This window comes from Hippocampus bargibanti, linkage group LG07, assembly GCF_051943395.1.
Source record: "Hippocampus bargibanti isolate YZ-2025 linkage group LG07, ASM5194339v1, whole genome shotgun sequence".
NCBI lineage: Eukaryota > Metazoa > Chordata > Actinopteri > Syngnathiformes > Syngnathidae > Hippocampus > Hippocampus bargibanti.
The window spans coordinates 27,516,858-27,534,156 of record NC_142740.1 but is presented as its reverse complement, the minus strand read 5'-3'; the positions used below and the strand labels follow the sequence as shown (position 1 = coordinate 27,534,156).

General features: G+C 50.9%; 3 protein-coding genes across 3 annotated transcripts; 1 reads left to right on the top strand and 2 right to left on the bottom strand.

Annotated features, from left to right (window-relative positions):
- Window positions 1-690: 690 nt before the first annotated feature.
- LOC148896051 (uncharacterized) lies at window positions 691-5,101 on the bottom strand. The gene is made up of 4 exons (XM_089001752.1): window positions 4,639-5,101; window positions 3,564-3,660; window positions 3,338-3,491; window positions 691-2,258 (listed from the first exon to the last, which is right to left on the bottom strand). Exons 1-4 carry the CDS (start codon window positions 4,972-4,974, stop codon window positions 2,111-2,113), a joined length of 735 nt encoding a protein of 244 aa, XP_088857878.1. The 5' UTR covers window positions 4,975-5,101; the 3' UTR covers window positions 691-2,110.
- A 2,872-nt stretch (window positions 5,102-7,973) lies between these two features.
- LOC148896050 (calcium/calmodulin-dependent protein kinase type IV) lies at window positions 7,974-15,398 on the bottom strand. The gene is made up of 11 exons (XM_089001198.1): window positions 13,852-15,398; window positions 13,066-13,144; window positions 12,915-12,977; window positions 12,756-12,838; window positions 12,242-12,314; window positions 11,055-11,145; window positions 10,911-10,985; window positions 10,558-10,633; window positions 10,024-10,150; window positions 9,033-9,185; window positions 7,974-8,967 (listed from the first exon to the last, which is right to left on the bottom strand). The coding sequence occupies exons 1-11, from the start codon at window positions 13,962-13,964 to the stop codon at window positions 8,647-8,649; spliced, it is 1,254 nt and encodes a 417-aa protein (XP_088857324.1). The 5' UTR covers window positions 13,965-15,398; the 3' UTR covers window positions 7,974-8,646.
- Window positions 15,399-15,452: 54 nt separating this feature from the next.
- On the top strand, window positions 15,453-16,641 carry fam174c (family with sequence similarity 174 member C). Its single transcript, XM_089001199.1, has 2 exons — window positions 15,453-15,992; window positions 16,103-16,641. Exons 1-2 carry the CDS (start codon window positions 15,685-15,687, stop codon window positions 16,254-16,256), a joined length of 462 nt encoding a protein of 153 aa, XP_088857325.1. The 5' UTR covers window positions 15,453-15,684; the 3' UTR covers window positions 16,257-16,641.
- Window positions 16,642-17,299: the final 658 nt, after the last annotated feature.

Genomic DNA, 17,299 nt, shown 5'->3' with positions numbered 1-17,299 from the left:
AGGGTGAAGCAAACACATTCAATGAGCCGACGCGGAATGGTCGTGCCGGGAGTCCTTTCAACTGCCACTGATTGGGACGACCAACACCTGTGCAGCTGCAGGTCGACAGCGCCACCCGTTGGTCGCCAACCAGATCGTGACAGTGCACGTAGAAATCAAGCCATATCAAGAAAAATATTTGATATAGTGTATTTTTTACACGAGTAATTCGTTTTTCACATTATTTTACATGATTTTTGGTCGTTAATTAATTTAAGCAACAAAAAAAAAAACAAACGGACGAGCCATTTGGGAGCCAAAAGAGTCTGATCATTTTGGTGAGCCGAGCCAAAACAACCAGCTCTGTGAAAGGAGTCGTAGTTCCCATATCAAGAAAAATATTTGATATAGTGTATTTTTGACATGAGTAATTCGTTTTCATCATTTGACAGGATTTTTGGTCGTTAATTAATTTAAGCAACAAAAACAAACCGAGGAGCCATTTGGGATCCAAAAGAGCCGATCTTTTTAGTGAGCCGAGCCAAAAGAAGCGGCTCTCTGAAAAGAGCCGCAACTCCCATCACTCGAATCGACTTGGCTGGCGTAAAACAAGCAGCGTTCATCTCCAAGAAGTCTACTAGCACCTCCTAGTGGACATTGTGAGAATCCATTTCATTCCCAACACAGATGAAGAAAACGAGCGAACAAGTGTTGAAGAAGCTTCATCTTTATTTTCCTTGTTTGCGCCAACGATGAGAAGTTGGTGCAGTTTGACAGAGAAGCTTGAGCGGGCCCTGCGCAAACAATTCTCTTACAAATCAAGCAGCAAAACACCAGCGGTTCTCCAGGTCAAGAAAAGGTCACAAGGTCAAAATCTTGACGGGAAGTTGGTGCGACGGGGAGGAGTCGTGACACCAAAGGCAAATTGGAGCTGGTGTGGGCTCAGGACGTGCGTGCGGGAGGTAGCTAACGCTAACAGTCTCCGCTCGTTGGATTTGGGTCCAGGCCAAAATTGGGCCCAAAAGAAGAATTGAGTGAAGTCGGCGCAAATGAGCAACAACAAAGCAAGCGTCATGTTTACCACAAAGTAAGCCCTCAAGCATTCGATTGCCCCGATGGAACTGGCCTCCAAATTTCTCGCCTTGCAATTTTCGCTTCAGCCATCTTTTTTTTGCCAATGCATTTGCGCTAGCTATAATAATAATAATAATAATAATAATAACAATAATAATAATAATAATAATCCATTTCATTTCAAAGCCCCTTTCAAAACTCTCAAGGTCACAGGATCAGTTTTTCTGTGGGTGAGCAGCGGCAGCCACATGCGGCAGCGTTCACTCAACTCGGAAGTAACTCACATAGTTAGAAACAGAGCTAGCTAGCTAATAGATAGCTAATAGCCAGCGAGCTAGATAGCTAGCCAGATAGATAGGTGTATAGCTAATAGATAGCTAGAGAGATAGCCAGCCAGTCAGCTAGATAGCTAATACATAGCAAATAGACAGCAAATAGATAGCTAGCTTGATAGCTAGAAAGTTAGCGCTCTCCACCTGCACTGTTGATAAGATGGCCTTCCAGTGGACTTCCTTCCAGGTGGAGGCTCTCCAAAGTCGTCTTGCACACCGTTAAAAAAAACATCATTTTTTTTGTCCTAATACGTTGACGTAGCGACAACGTCGAATCGATGGACGCTTGTGAGAAGCATAGCATAGCATAGCATAGCATAGCATAGCATAGCATAGCATAGCATAGCAAACTGGTGGTTTCCCCAGAATCATTCGCTGAGTTGTTTTGCTTTCAACATTTGTCAGTTTCGCAAGTCAGGTCAAAGGTCAAGTCCAAGTCCAAGTGGGGACTCCATTTTGTTTTTTTTTTGAAAACGTGACCGCGATGACACCAACCGGGCCAACGTCACGTCTCATGTTGTCTTTGGACTACTAAATGGAGCACTTTCTTAATCCGGAGTAGACACACACACACACCCACGCACGCGCACGCACACACACACACACACACACACACACACACACACACACACACAGAGGCGCTTTGTTTTTTTTCGGAAGATGTTACGACATTGATGACGTCATCGAGTCCCAAGCAGGCAGGCGGGCAGGCAGGCGTCACTCAGTCAGACAAGCAGCAGGCGGCTAGCGAAGGCCGCGGCGACGATGGCGGGCGGCGCCCACAGCCGGTCGGACCGGGACTCGGTCTGCGCCGGGTTCTGGTGCGTCTGAGGAGGGGGCGGGCCTTCCAAGGCCCCCGCTTCACACTTGGCGCTACACACACACACACACACACACGGACGGACATGCTCGTCAACAAACGATGCCCGCCCTCCCCCGACTGGGAATACAGTCATACTTTGGCTTACGAACTTAATTGCTTCCCAGACACAGCGTGTAAGGCGAAAAGTGTGTATCCCAAAAAATCATTTCCCCTAGCAAACCATTTAAATGAGAATAATCCGTTCCAAGGTCCCCATAAAACATCATTTTCTCCTAAAAAAGCCGTAAAACTACACAAAATAGACCTTATTTTATGTATAATAAATGTGCTATGGTATTATAATGAAATAAATAAACTGTACTGTATAATCGTTGATGGCTTGATGGAATGGAGTGGCCGCTTTCATCAGCATTAAGCACTTAAGGAGGAACGTAGCTTTCTTCTGCCATCTTGAGGAACGATTCCTTGTAAGCTTTGGCAGCTTTATCGTTAGAACTGGCTGCCTCACCAATGACGAATGACACTATGAATCCCTGTACGACGACACTTAAAGTTCCATCCGTGGCTAGCTTTGAAATCATCAATGGATGACGAACTTCCAGGTTGCCGTGCTTTCTCGGCCATCATTTTACCTAGTTCCTCATCAATTGTGTTCTGTTTAGCTGGGTTGATAGCTTTTTGCATCAAGTGTACAGATGGGTTATTTCTGGAGCTTGATTGATGGGATATTTTAACCTTGCAATCTACACTCTGCCTTTGAACTATCAATAAAGTGGAAATGAGTCCAAATTTCACTGTTTTCTATCCATTTTCTCATTCTCTGTGTCGTCTGCCTGTCTCTTTAATGTTTAAAGCACCTCCCCTCACTGCTGCGTTCTTGACCAATCACGTGGCTTTCACCGAAGACTGGGGGCGGGGATCGAGGACAAAAACAGTCGGCTGCCATTTTGTTGTTAGGAGAACGGGCTCGTTCGCGAATGACACATCACTCATTGCGGCGCTCCGTGTGTTTCCCGAAAAATAGTTTGTATGTCAAGGTAAAATGTTGATAAATGTAACGTTGGCAGACTGAAAAGTTGGTAAGCCAAGGGGTTCGTAAACCGAGGTATCACTGTGTTTGTCCACTCACAGCTGTTTGCGCAGAAACTCCTGGTCGGCGCGGCAGGCGCTGGTCTGAGCGTGCGCGGCGGCGGCCATGCTGTCGGCGGCCATCTTCAGGCTGGAGCAGGCGGCGGCGCCGTGCTCGCTCTGAGTCAAGTTGTGCTGCAGCGCCTCCACCTGGTCTGGATGGCAAAAAAACCGAAAACGGGGTCACGCCGGCGGGCGGCGGTTGGCCTTCGCCGAGCTTCCTTTACCTTCTTGACGCTGCAGCTGATTGGTCAAGTTGAGCTGCGTCTGTTGCAGAAGCGCCGCCTCCCCCCGCAGGACGCTGATGTTGACCAGAAGGGACGCCTGCACACGCAGGCACACGCAGGCGTTTAGATGCAGACAGAGGCCTTCTCCAGGTCTGGAGAAGGCCGCGTTTTAGGACAAACCACTTGAGCGCACGTCACATCGACCAGGAAGGCTATCTTTGGCTATCTTTTGGCTAATAGACAGCTAGCTATTTGCTGTCTATTAGCTATCTGAATAATGAGCTGGTTATCTAGCGAGCTATCTATTCGCTAGCTAACTAACTAGCTGACTTGCTAGCTATCTGTTTACTGTCTATTAGCTATCTGACTAATTAGCTGGTTATCTAGCTCGCTATCTATTCACTATCTGTCTAGCTAGCTATCTAGATGACTAGATATTAATGAGCTAGCTAGTTTTCGGGTTGAGTGAACGCTGGCGCCTGTGGCTGCCGCTGCTCACCCAGTGCAAACAAATTCTCCTGTGACTTCGAAATGAACTGGATTATTCTTATGATTCTTCTGATTAGTGGTTGCAGGCGGGAGAAGGCCTGGGTTGCTTGAGGTGTGTCTGCTCCATTCCATTTGCTTTGCATGACTTCCGTCCGTTCTCTTGACTTCTGGCACTTTTCTCGGCTGCTGTGGGCCGGTTGCCGTGGCAACGGCATCCTCATCGCCCAACAGCGACAGCCCGATTCCAGCCGCTTCTGGCCGCCCCGAGCGAGGGAAAAGTTCCCTCTGCCTCGTGGGCGGGGGTGGGGGAGGCGGCAACCGCCACTGGAAGCAGGAAGGAAAGGGAGTAGCGGCTGGAAGGGGGAGGCGGGTGAGGCGGGGGGGTGAGTCATGGCACACGTGCGGCACAAACACTCACTTATTCCAAGCAAGTTGAAGTCTGGAAAAATAAGCCCCCCCTCCCCCCCACGCGGTCAATCTTTTCCCCCTTCCCTCCCGCATGCACGCACATGGAGGTCTCCAGCCTTCCAGCCTTCCAGCCTTCCAGCCTTCCAGCCTTCCAGCCTCGCCCTCGCCGCACGCGTACCTCTCGCAGTCGGCAGGCGTCCAGGGTCCGGTTGGCGAGTCCCAGGCGGCCCTGGAGCGCGACCAGCGCGTCCTGGCGGCGCGCGAGCTCCTCCCGCGCCTCCTCCAGCCGCCGCTCCAGCCGGTCCTTGTCTTGCGCCCACAGCGCCTCGGCGCCCAGGATCTTCTCGCGGCTCCGCCGGAGGTCCTGGCGGCAGCCGGCCGAGCCCTTCAGGTCCGGCGAGGTGGACCACGCCACGATCACCACCAGGGACACCAGCGACCACAGGGCCAGCGCCAGCAGGGCCGCCTTGGTGCCGATGCCCATCGAGCTGGACTTGGCCTCCGCCGCCGTCATGACCAGGAACGAGGAACGAGGAGCGAGGAATGAAGAGCGAGGAACGAGGAGCGAGCAACCAGGAGCGACTTGCTTGGGGGCTGCGTGCGAGTTTGCCGCTGCGAGTTGGCTGCAGACGCGCTCCCTCCTCCCAGCCACACCCTTGCTTCCTCCCCCACCTTCTTCCCTCCCCCCTCCTCCTTCTACCCTCCCTTTCCTCCCTCACCTTTGACCCTCCCCCTTATGACCCCCCCTCCTTTCAGTCCTCTGTGGAAAACTTTGTCGGACCAAGCAAAACCTGTTGCTGCTGTCCGCCACTTCGATTAGCCAGAAAATAGATAGCCAATAGCTCGTGAATACATAGCTCATAGCGAGCAAATAGATAGCCATTAGCCAGAAAATAGATAGCCAAGAACCAGCGAATAGATAGCCAATAGCTAGCGAATAGATACTTAATATCTAGCGAATAGATAGCTAATATCTAGAGAATAGATAGCTAATAGCTAGCCATCAGCTAGTGAATACATAGCCAATAGCTAGCGAATAGATAGCTACTAACTAGCAAATAAATAGCTATTCACCCGTGAATAGATAGCTATTAGCCAGCAAATAGATAGCTAATATCTGGTGAATAGATAGCCAATAGCTAGTGAATAGATAACTAATAGCTAGCGAATAGATAGCCATTAGTCAGTGAATAGATAGCCAATAGCAAGCGAATAGAGCTATTAGCAGCGAATAGATAGCTATTAGCCAGTGAATAGATAGCCAATAGAAAGCGAATAGATAGCTATTAGCCAGTCAATAGATAGATAATAGCTAGCGAATAGATAGCCAATAGCTAGCAAATAAATAGCTACTAGCTAGCAAATAAATAGCTATTCACCAGTGAATAGATAGCTATTAGCCAGCAAATAGATAGCTAATATCTGGTGAATAGCTAGCCAATAGCTAGTGAATAGATAACTAATAGCTAGCGAATAGATAGCAATTCACTAGCAAATCGATACCTAATAGCCAGCGAATAGACAGCCATTAGTCAGTGAATAGATAGCCAATAGCTAGCGAATAGATAGCAATTCACTAGCAAATCGATACCTAATAGCCAGCGAATAGACAGCCATTAGTCAGTGAATAGATAGCCAATAGCAAGCGAATAGATCGCTATTAGCAGCGAATAGATAGCTATTAGCCAGTGAATAGATAGATAATAGCTCGCAAATAGATAGCCAATAGCTAGCGAATAGATAGGAAATAGATAGCGAATAGATAGTTAATAGCTGGTGAAATCTATTCACCAGCGAATAGATCAGAATGAGAATCAGAAAAGCTTTATTGGTCCCACAATGGGGACATTTACAGTCCACAGCAGCAATTTGGAAGGGGATCCAAAGGATAGAAAGAAAAACAAGATATTCTGAGCATAGTGCAAAATAAACATGTCAAGTGTATACTGTAAAAAAGCTAAAAGTTAGCGAATAGCTAGCCAATAGCTAGCGAATAGATAATAATAATAATACTAATAATAATAATAATAATAGTAATAATAATGATAATGATAATGATAATGATAATGATAATGATAATGATAATGATAATAATAAAAATTTATTTCTAAGCGCCTTTCAAAACTCTCAAGGTCACTTTACAGTCACAGGAAATGTTTTTTTCCTGTGGGTGAGCAGCGGTAGCCACATGCGCCAGCGTTCACTCAACCCAGAAGTAACTCAAATAGATAGAAATATAGCTAGCTAACAGTTAGATAATAGATAGCCAGCTAGACAGTTAGCGAACTAGCTAGATAGCCATATAGCTAATAGATAGCCAGCTCCATAGCTAGCTAGCTTGCCAGATAGCTAATAGATAGCAAATTGATAGCAAGTAGATAGCCAGCTAGGTAGCTAGCTAATAGATAGCAAATGGATAGCAAGTAGATAGCCAGCTAGGTAGCTCGCTAATAGATAGCAAATGGATAGAAAATAGAGAGCCAGCTAGGTAGCTAGCTAATAGATAGCAAATGGATAGCAAGTAGATAGCCAGCTAGGTAGCTCGCTAATAGATAGCAAATGGATAGAAAATAGAGAGCCAGCTAGGTAGCTAGCTAATAGATAGCAAATGGATAGCAAGTAGATAGCCAGCTAGGTAGCTCGCTAATAGATAGCAAATGGAAAGAAAATAGAGAGCCAGCTAGGTAGCTAGCTAATAGATAGCAAATGGATAGCAAATAGATAGCCAGCTAGGTAGCTAGCTAATAGATAGCAAATGGATAGCAAGTAGATAGCCAGCTAGGTCGCTCGCTAATAGATAGCAAATGGATAGCAAGTAGATAGCCAGCTAGGTCGCTCGCTAATAGATAGCAAATGGATAGCAAATAGATAGCCGGCTAGGTAGCTAGCTAATAGATAGCAAATGGATAGCAAGTAGATAGCCAGCTAGGTAGCTCGCTAATAGATAGCAAATGGATAGCAAGTAGATAGCCAGCTAGGTCGCTCGCTAATAGATAGCAAATGGATAGCAAATAGATAGCCAGCTAGGTAGCTAGCTAATAGATATCAAATGGATGGCAAATAGAGGCGCTCGGGTCTCGCTTGCGTTTTTGCACGTACGTGTCGGCAGCTCACGTGCAAAGCGGCTGACCTGAGCAGGGAGGGGAAATATTTGGCAGGCGCTCGACATTCCTGCCTTCAAGGCAGCAAGGAAAAAGCAGCAACCATCTTGGATTTGGGGTTGCCACGGCGACACGAACGCATTCATGCCATGTCGCCATGCCTTCTTCTTCGGAGGAGAGGTCGCCGATGGGAAATCGCCATCGATTAGGATTGCCGTTGAATTCGGGGGGCGTGCACCAAACGCGGTCAACAGGGCAAAGCGCCAAACATGGGGTCACGCTCGGGGTCGCGCCAATCAAACACGACAAGACAACGGGTGCGGTGAAGATATTTTACTTCCGCTCTGCGTCACGTGACCACACCACAAACACAAGGACGCTATGTACATCCAAGCCCCTCCCCCCACCCTCCCCACCTAAAAGGTAACAGGAAAATGCTTGACGTTAGCATAGCTTAGCATCCCGCTGTCAAGCTCAATCGACAACAGAGGAACAGGAAGTGATGCGTCCTCGCCTCCGCCGGCTTTGCGGCCTCCCCGTTTGGCGCGCGTCGAGCTGTCACGCTAAGCTAAGCTAAGCTAACATATGTTTCCGAGGCGGCGGAAGGAGCATTAAAGGAAGTGCTCACGCACGAGCCGCCTGGCTCACTGCTACCGCGCTAACATGCAAACGTGCTAATGCGCTAGCCTTTCTAACAAAGTTCCAAAATCCATTTGAGCGGGAAAAGGGAGTGTAAACAAGTTGACAACATTTGCGACGCCGCATTTCATCAAAGATTGATTGACAAGCTCACCGCTGGCACGGAGGGAGGCTCGGGGGTGGCTCTCACGCTAAGCTAAGCTAAGCTAACGCGTGTTTCCGAGGCGGCCGAAGGAGCATTAAAGGAAGTGGTCATGCACGAGCCACCTGGCTCACTGCTAGCGTGCTAAGGCGCTAGCCGTTCCAACAAAGTTCCAAAACGTTGGTGACAAAATCCATTTGAGCGGCAAAACGGAGTGTAAACAAGTCGAGGACATTTGCGGCGCCGCGTTTCATCAAAGCCGTCACGTCACGTCACGTCACGTCAGCGTCCGGCGGAGGGAGGCTCAGGGGCGGTCCGGGCGGCGGGTTCCAGGCCCGGGGTCTTCGGGGGGGCCCGGACCCGCGGAGCAGGTCTTCTTGGGCGGCCCGGGCGGGGCCACGGCCGACCTGGCCTGCCGCTGGGCGTCGGTCCGCAGCGGCGGCCTGCTCGGGGCGCCGGCGGGGGGGCTGCTTTGCTCCCTTTGGCTCTCGCCGGGCGCCGCCCCCTCGGGGTCCTCGGGGTCCTCGGGGGGCGGGTCCCGCCGCGACGTCATCTCGCAGCTGTCGGTGCGGCGGCGAGACGACTCGTGCATCCGACCCGTCGCCACCACCGCCTTCATGGCCGCCTGACGGGCAGAAGAGGTCACGGCCGGGAAGGTCGCGACCTCCCCCCCGATTGGCCGAGCCTCACCTTCAGCTTGCGCCTGGCGTTGAACTCTTGCAGCTTCCTGTGCGCGGTGTCCATGTGGGAGAAGCGGGCGGCTTTGCCCAGCACCCACGGGTGCTGCAGGGCTTGGCCCACGCTCAGACGCTTGCCGGGGTCCAACACGATCAGCTTGCTCACCTGTCACGAGCACACGCGCGACGCGACACGAGCGACCTCACTCTCGGCGTTGCTCCCGTGACGGACGGACGGACGGACGGGGAAAGGGACAAACGGGCGAGGACGCAGACACGAATGACGGATGAGCGATGGATGGACGAAGCGGCGTCTGAAACTCATGACAAAAAGGTCACCGGGGCCACCGGGGATGTGTCGTTGGCGAACGAGCCGCTTCTCAGAGCCGGATCTCTGAAGTGAACCAAGAGAGCCGGCTCCGAATAAGGAGCCGGAAATGGGAGCCGACTTTTTTGGTCCTCTATTCTTCGGTTAAAGCCGCACGTGATTGGTGGATATCCATTGTAAAGGAGGGAGGGGAAAATGACAGACACACGCAGCAGTGAGGAGAAGGGGGCGGGCGACATGATGCTGTTATTATTATTCAATTGACTCGTTGCTATGATAGCATTATGAATCTGAAAAGCAAATGAGCGACATCTGATCATCAGACCAGAGTCATCACAAGGAAAGTCAAAGTTAGCATCCGCTAACTCTGTGCACATAGGAATCAAGCCATAGCAATCAAAATATTGGATATCGTGTATTTTTTACACGAGTAATTCGTTCTTCACTGATCATTTCACACGATCATTGGTAGTTAATTAATTGACGCAACAAAAAGAAACCAGCCATTTGGGAGCTGAAAGAGCCGGCCGGCTCTTTTTAGTGAGCTAAGCCAAAAGAATCGGCTCTCTGAAAGGAGTACGCTCGACGTCAAAAGCAGGCGTTATTTCAGACACTCTACAAAGGGACAAACGGACACGAGGACATGCGAGGACACGCAAGGCGGGCGGCCACCCACCAGGTCCTTGGCGTTGAGCGAGACGTCGTCCCACCAGGGCGAAACAAACTCGTAGTCGCAGTTGAGGATGCGCGTGTACATGTACTGATCCCCCCGCGCGTCAAAGAAGGGTTCGAACCCGCACAGCCTGCAAGGGACCCATACAAGTCACCGGCTGGACTGTTGCCCCGTTTCCCACTCTCCCCATTGCCCAGTTGCCCTGTTACCCCGTTTCCCAGTTTCCCCATGGCCCAGTTTCCCCGTAGTCCAGTCTCCCCATTGCCCAGTTTCCCTGTCAACCCCGTTGCCTAGTTTCCCCATGGCCCAGTTGCCCTGTCACCCCGTTGCCCAGTTTCCCCAATGCCCAATTTTCCCATTGCCCAGTTGCCCAATGTCCCCATTGCCCAGTTGCCCAATGTCCCCATTGCCCAGTTGCCCAATTTCCCCATTGCTCAGTTGCCCAATTTCCACATTGCCCAGTTGCCCAGTTTCCTCATTGCCCATTTTGCCCATTTCCCAGTTTCCCCGTATGTTGGCGTGTGCGCGCAAACTCACAGAATGTAGAGGATGACGCCCACTGACCACATGTCCACTTCTGGTCCGTAAGCGTTGCCTCGAAGAATCTCGGGAGCTCAAAAGACAAACAAACAAACGAGACGTGACGCGACGTGACGCGACGCGACGCAACGCGACACCCATGGCGGCCATGACGGTTGACCAGTGGCGAAGGCGCCACTTCATCAAGTCAACTTCCGCTGGCCGTCCCACTGTCAATCACGGCTGTCAATCAAACGGCGCTTTGCGACGGCCCAATCCGGAGGCCCTCCGACACTCCGGACTTCGATTGCGCGCTTTGAAAATGTCCCTGACTTTTTCCCTGGTCACGCCCACGTTCAGGTTGTCCTCACCACAGTATCCGGGCGTCCCGCACACCGTCTTCATGGTCACTTGCTCATCAATGATCTTGGAAAGACCAAAGTCCGCTGAAAGACAGCACACGCGCGGTGGACGTTTGCGAAGGCCCTGGCGGGGACCCAGAAGGCCTCACTCACCGATCTTGAGCGGCGCGTGGAGCGAGAGGTCGGCGTACAGCAAATTCTCTGGTTTGAGATCCCGATGCACCACGCCGTTCTCGTGCAGATACTGACGCACAAAGGCACATTGGCAGGCACCGCCCACCGTTAATCAATAAGCTTGATCACAATCAATCACAACAACAACAACAAATGTGACAATCTGGCATTTCCTGCAAGCTAAAAGCAAAACGACCCATTTTGATGTGTGTCAGTCATAATAATAATAATGCATTTCATTCAAAACCCTCAAGGTCACTTTACAGTCACAGGATCGGTTTTAATTCTGGGGGTGAGCAGCGGCAGCCACACGCGCCAGCGTTCACTCCCGGAAGAACTCAAATAGATAGCTAGCTAATAGATAGAAAGCGAGATATTTAATAGCTAGCGAGATAACTAGATAGCTAATAGATAGCCAGATAAATAGCTAGTAGATTGCAAATAGATAACCAGCTAGGTAGCAAGCTAGATAGCCAGCTAGCCAGATAAATAGCTAATAGACAGCAAATAGATTGCAAATAGATAGCCAAATGGGTAGCAAGCTAGGTAGCCAGCCAGAGAGCCAGCCAGATAGCCAGCATATAGCTAGCTAATAGACAGCAAACAGAAAGCAAATAAATAGCTAGCTCGGTAGCAAGCCAGATAGCTAGCAATTAGACAGCAAATAGATAGCCAGCGAGGTAGCAAGCCACATAGCCAGCCAGATAGCTAGCTAATAGACAGCAAATAGCTAATGCAGCCAATCCCAGAAGGATTTGGACTTTTTTGGGAGGAGATGCAAGCGATTGGTGCTCATCACAACACGTACGCACGCACGCACGCACGCAAGCACGCAAGCCCACCCACGGGATCCAGGTCATCTCCCGCTTGCGTGCGTGCGTGGCAGCCGTATTTTAATCCGCCGCCATGTTAATCTGATGAGCAGCTGGATCTTACGTAAAAACATTTGTTGCCACCACGACACAACAGTCAGAAGCGGTGGCGGCGCACGGCGGACACGCCACCGCTTCCTCGCAACAACATGCTCAAAGCTAAGCCCGCTAACGTGATTGACAGGCGACTTCATTGCTTGGGCTGGCCCGGCGGGAAGCGCCACAATTTTGACACGAAGTCGCCAAATCATGAGCCATGACGAGCGAATGGCCGTCGACGACGGCCGGATTTACCGCCACGGCCTCCAGGATCTGTTTGATGACGTGGGCGGCGTCTCGCTCGCTGTAGTAGCCTCGCTCCACGATCCTGAAAAGGGTCAAGGGCAAAGGTCAACTGCCACCAGCTGACGTGGGACGCGGGGGGGGGGGGGGGGGCTAGCGCCGGTCGCGATAATAATAATTCATTTCATTTGTAAGCGCCTTTCAAAACTCTCAAGGTCACTTTACAGTCACAGGAGATGTTTTTCTGCGGGTGAGCAGCGGCAGCCAGCGTTCACTCAACCCGCAAGTAACTCAAATACATAGAAAGCTAGCTAGCTAATAGATAGCCAACAGATAACTATCAGCTAGCTAGCTAGATAGCTACTAGATAGCTAGCCAGCCAGACAGCTAATAGATAGCTATTAAATAGGCATTAGACAGCTAGCCAATGATTGGATACGCTGCCGCGTGAGGTTTCGGGAGGAAGCGGCAAGCCACACGTCGGGTGCAACGCGTGGGGTCAAAGTTCACGACGGCCGAGTCGAACCTGTCGAAGAGCTCGCCTCCCGTCACCAGCTCCAGAACCAGAGCGATGTCCGTGTCCGTCTCGAAGATCTCCTTCAGCTGGATCTGAGGACACAAAGCGGCGCCGTCCGTCACGGGCGGGACGAGGTGCCGGTGGCGCCGGCGCCGGCGGCACACTTACGATGTTCGGGTGCGAAAGACGCAGCAGGACGCCGATCTCCGTGCGGACGATCTTCTTGTCGATCTGCGTCTCGGGGAAAGGAGCAAAGTGAGCCCACAGGTTGGCTAGCGGCCAAATGGGGCGATGACGTCATCATTGTGCGCCCACTGACCGTCTTCTTGAGAACTTTGACGGCGTACGACTTCTTCTTGTCTTTTTCTTCGCAGCGATACACCACCGACGTGGCCCCTCTGGAAGCGCAAAAGCTAGTTAGTTAGATAGATAATAGACAGAAAATAGTTAGCTAGCTAGATAGCCAGCTAGATAGTTAGATAGCTAATAGACAGCAAATAGAAAGCTAGCTAGATAGCCAGCTAGTTAGTTAGATAGCTAATGGACGGAAAATATATTGCTAGCTAGCCAGCTAGTTAGTTAGATAGCTAATACACAGCTATCTAACTAGCTGGCAGCCAGCTATCTATTCGCTGTCTATTGGCTAGATAACTAACTAGCTGGCTATCTATATATTTATTTGCTGTCCGTTAGCTATCTGAATAATTAGATGGTTATCTAGCTGGCTATCTATTCACTGTATGTTGAGATAGCTAGATGAACTGGCACGTGTGGCCGCCGCTGCTCACGCACAGAAAAAACTTGCCCTAAGACTGTAAAGTGACCTTGAGACTTTTGAAAGGCGCTTAGAAATGAGATGTATTATGATTATTATGATGAAAAGACTTTTGCTATCTCGCATAGCTAACGTAGCTAGCGGCCGACGCCGCAACAAGGGCATCCCGTTTTGAACGGGTGAGCGCGCGTGCACGTGCGCAAGAGTGCGCTTGTGCCAGATGGAGGAAACGGATCAGGTCCGCGCAGGCCCGCCTGGTCTCCATGGCAACAGCACACCTACTCGCCCCCCCCCCCCCGCGCTCGAATGCTGCGGTGCGCCCGAACCGACCTGCCCAATTCGGATCCGAGCGCGTAGAACTCCTCCACCGTCCCGTCCCTGCGCGAGCCGTCCACCCAAAAGTCCGCCGGCACCGCTTCCGAACCGGGTTGGGACGTCGGCATCTTCGGGCTGCGTCAGAGCCCCGGTTCCGATCGCGGCAGCGTCCTCCCGAATCCAGATGGGGCAGAACCGGATTAGAGGGGGGAAGGGGGAGGACGGGGGAAGGGTGGGTGGAGGTTGTAATCCCACCTCCCGCTCAGTCTCAGAGCCAAAACGCACGAGCGACGCCGAACCGTTTCCCTCTTTGAGTTGCTTTTCAATCGAGTCCAATCCGAGCCCGGAGTCCAGAACCTGCTAAACCGTCATCGGGTCGCGTTCGGGCCATGATCGCTCCAGTCAGTCGCAGGGAAGCAGCCCCCGAAGCGAATCCGACTCGGTGCCGGTTTTGGAAAGGGGGACCCGGCAACAAGCGTCGATGTTCCGAAGGTTGTGTTGTGATGATCTGCGGCGGCGGTTGTCATCTCCCGGCCCCGCCCCCGACGGCACTCGGCCCGATCCGGGCCTCTCTATTGGACCCTCGAGGTGTCACTCAAAGCGCAGACCGCAGCGACGCGCGCGCCCGGGTCTTCGTGACGTCACGCGTTGCGCGCACGCAGCCCTCGCCTCAAATGACTCGTTGGTGCTCGACGCGAAATGGCGCTTCGGCGGCTTCGAGCTCCGCCGAAGAATCGTCGGAGGACGAGTCGCCGATTGGTCGCCGATTGGTCGCCGAGGGGCGCGGCGTTCAAGTGCCAGCGACGTTTGGACGTCATGTCGTCACGCACGCAGCGTGACTGCGCTTCCGGGTCGGCGCGTACTTTGTCGGTAGTGATGGGAATTGCGGCTCTTTTCAGAGAGCCGGTTCTTTTGCCTCGGCTCACTAAAACGATCCGGGCCTTTTGGCTCTTAAACGGCTCTTCGGTTTGTTAGTTTTTTTTTGTTTTGTTTAAATTAACTTCCAAAAAATAGTGGCAAATAATGTGAAAAACGAATTACTCATGGCAAAAAATACACAATGTCAAAGATTTTTTATGGACATTTACATTTGCACAGTATACAGTTGACATTTTTATTTTGTTACGCTTAGAATATCTTGTTTTCTATCCTTTCACCCCCACCCCAACCCCATTCCTTTTCAATTGCTGCTGTGGACTGCAAATTTCCCCATTGTGGGACCAATAAAGGTTTTCTGATTCTGATTTTGATTGGTATGGTGCAGCGTGTTCTACCGGAAACAAATTCCTTGTGTGTTCTACATACTTGGCAATAAAGATGATTCTGATTCTGATTCTGATTTCTATGTGCACAGAGTTAGCGGATGCTAACTTTTAACCTGTGGTGACTGTGGTCTCATGATCAGCTGTCACTCATTTGCTTTTCATATAACTCAAATAAATAAAAAACTAGCTAGCTAACCATTAGATAGCTATTAGATACCCAGCCAACCAGCCAGCCAACAGATAGCTAATAGATAGCCAGCCAGCTAGCTAGCTAATAGATAGCTATGCCCCCCCCCCCCCCCCCCCCGCCCCCTTATTGTCATTGCTGCGTGTGTCTGTAATTCTCCCCTCCCTCCTCTACCACGGATATCGACCAATCGCGTGCGGCTATAACCGACGACCGGGGGGGCGAATAGAGGTGGGAAAAGTCGGCTCCAATTTCCATCTCCTTGCTAGGAAGCGGCTCTCTCGGTTCACTTCAGAGATCCGGCTCGTTGACGAACGACACATCACTTTTGTCAACAAAGGAGGCCGGCGGCGAGTCGACGACTTGGGAACGAGGAGTCGCTTTTCTTTCGTCTCGATGGCGGCGGCGGCGGCGCGCTTTTGCGCGTCGTTCCTTCTTCCTCTGCTGCTCGTTCTTCATCCGGCGCGGCGGACGCTCGCGGTTTCGGGGACGCCGCAAGGGGACGTGGCGAGCGGCCCCGCGGAGGCTTCGAACCGCGGCAACGGGAGCGGCACCGCCGCGGCCGCAAGTGCCGGAAATGCCGGAAGTGCCGGCCTGACGCCGAGCGGCTTCAACGCCGACTCGTCGATGGTGCAGCGAGCCTTGTACGTGCTGGTGGCCATCACCGCCTTCGGCCTGCTTTACTTCCTCATCAGGGCCGCGCGGTGAGCATCGAGACGTCACGCGAAGACTCGCGGCGGCCGCCGTACGTTTCGTCACTTTTTGCGCATGCGCACACAAACGTGGCGTTTCTGCGCGTGTGTTTGGCTTTTAGCGTGAAGAAGAAGAAGTCCCCGAGGAAAAAGTACGGACTGCTGGCCCGCTCGGAGGACGCCGTGGAGCTGACGGCGGCGGCGGCGGCGGCGAGCGACGACGAGGACGACGACAACACGCTGTACGAAGCTCGCCCCCTCCACAGGACGCCGTGACGCCGCACTCGCTGACAAAGAAAAGCTACCAAAGAAGACAAATACGTTTGGTTTCTTATTTGTTTCCTTTCTTTTTTTGGACACGTATTGTGGAATTGGTTTAATTCTGACCGGAAACGATCTTTTCTTCCATATGTTTTGTTTTTGTCAAAAGGGAGGGGGCGGGAGCGAGCTGACTGTCACCACTCGTGATTGGTCCACTCACTTTTGCCAATCTTGGTGCTGAGCATCATGGGGATTGTGGACTTTTTGGGCTGTTAGAATAATAATAATAATAATACATGATGGTGGCGGGTGTATTGCTGAGGCATGGGTGTGCTTTGGACCAAAACCTCCCCTTGTCCCCCCTGAAGTTAATTAAAATGGATCCTTTTTTTCTATTCAACCATCGTTTTTCCTGCAGCATCATTTGAGTCTTCATCTCGACATGTCATTAACCTAATATTATTATTATTAATCATAAATTTCAATTCTAAGCGCCTTTCAAAACTCAAGGTCACGTTACAGTCTCAAGATACATGCGTGCGTGAGCAGCGGCAGCCACACACGCCAGCGTTCACTCAACCCAGAAGTAACTCAAATCGATAGAAAGCTCGCTAGCTAAACAATTAATAGCTAACAGATACCTAGATAGCCAGCCAGCTCGATACTGAATAGCTAGCGAACCAGCCAGGCAGATAGCTAATAGCTAGCAAATGATAATAATAATAATAATAATACATTTGATTTCTAAGCGCCTTTCAAAACTCTCAAGTTCACTTTACAGTCACAGGATCAGTTTTTTTTTTTTTCTGTGGGTGAGCAGCGGCAGCCGCATGCACCAGCGTTCACTCGACCCGGAAGTAACTCAAATGGACAGCAAGCTCGTCAATCAGCTCAGAGATAGCTAGCTAATAGATAGCCATATCCATGAAATAAAATGTGGATTATCTAATCTAATGTCTACAAGAGTCCAAATGTGATGATGGCACAGTCTTGTTTATGAGTAATCAAATCTAATTTAATGTCCACAAATGTTGCATTGGCCTTGCAACAACAAATAC

Bases quoted from the DNA above. Each gene is read 5' to 3' on its own strand.
- fam174c (XM_089001199.1), top strand. From the start codon at position 15,685: ATGGCGGCGGCGGCGGCGCGCTTTTGCGCGTCGTTCCTTCTTCCTCTG. The intron at 15,993-16,102 runs GTGAGCATCGAG...TTTGGCTTTTAG, and splicing joins TTCCTCATCAGGGCCGCGCG to CGTGAAGAAGAAGAAGTCCC.
- LOC148896050 (XM_089001198.1), bottom strand. From the start codon at position 13,964: ATGCCGACGTCCCAACCCGGTTCGGAAGCGGTGCCGGCGGACTTTTGG. The intron at 11,146-12,241 runs GTAAATCCGGCC...TTTGTGCGTCAG, and splicing joins AGATCCTGGAGGCCGTGGCG to TATCTGCACGAGAACGGCGT. The intron at 8,968-9,032 runs GTGAGGCTCGGC...TCTGCCCGTCAG, and splicing joins ACGCCAGGCGCAAGCTGAAG to GCGGCCATGAAGGCGGTGGT.
- LOC148896051 (XM_089001752.1), bottom strand. From the start codon at position 4,974: ATGACGGCGGCGGAGGCCAAGTCCAGCTCGATGGGCATCGGCACCAAG. The intron at 3,661-4,638 runs GTACGCGTGCGG...CTGCGTGTGCAG, and splicing joins ACGCCTGCCGACTGCGAGAG to GCGTCCCTTCTGGTCAACAT. The intron at 2,259-3,337 runs GTGAGTGGACAA...GTGTGTGTGTAG, and splicing joins GAGTTTCTGCGCAAACAGCT to CGCCAAGTGTGAAGCGGGGG.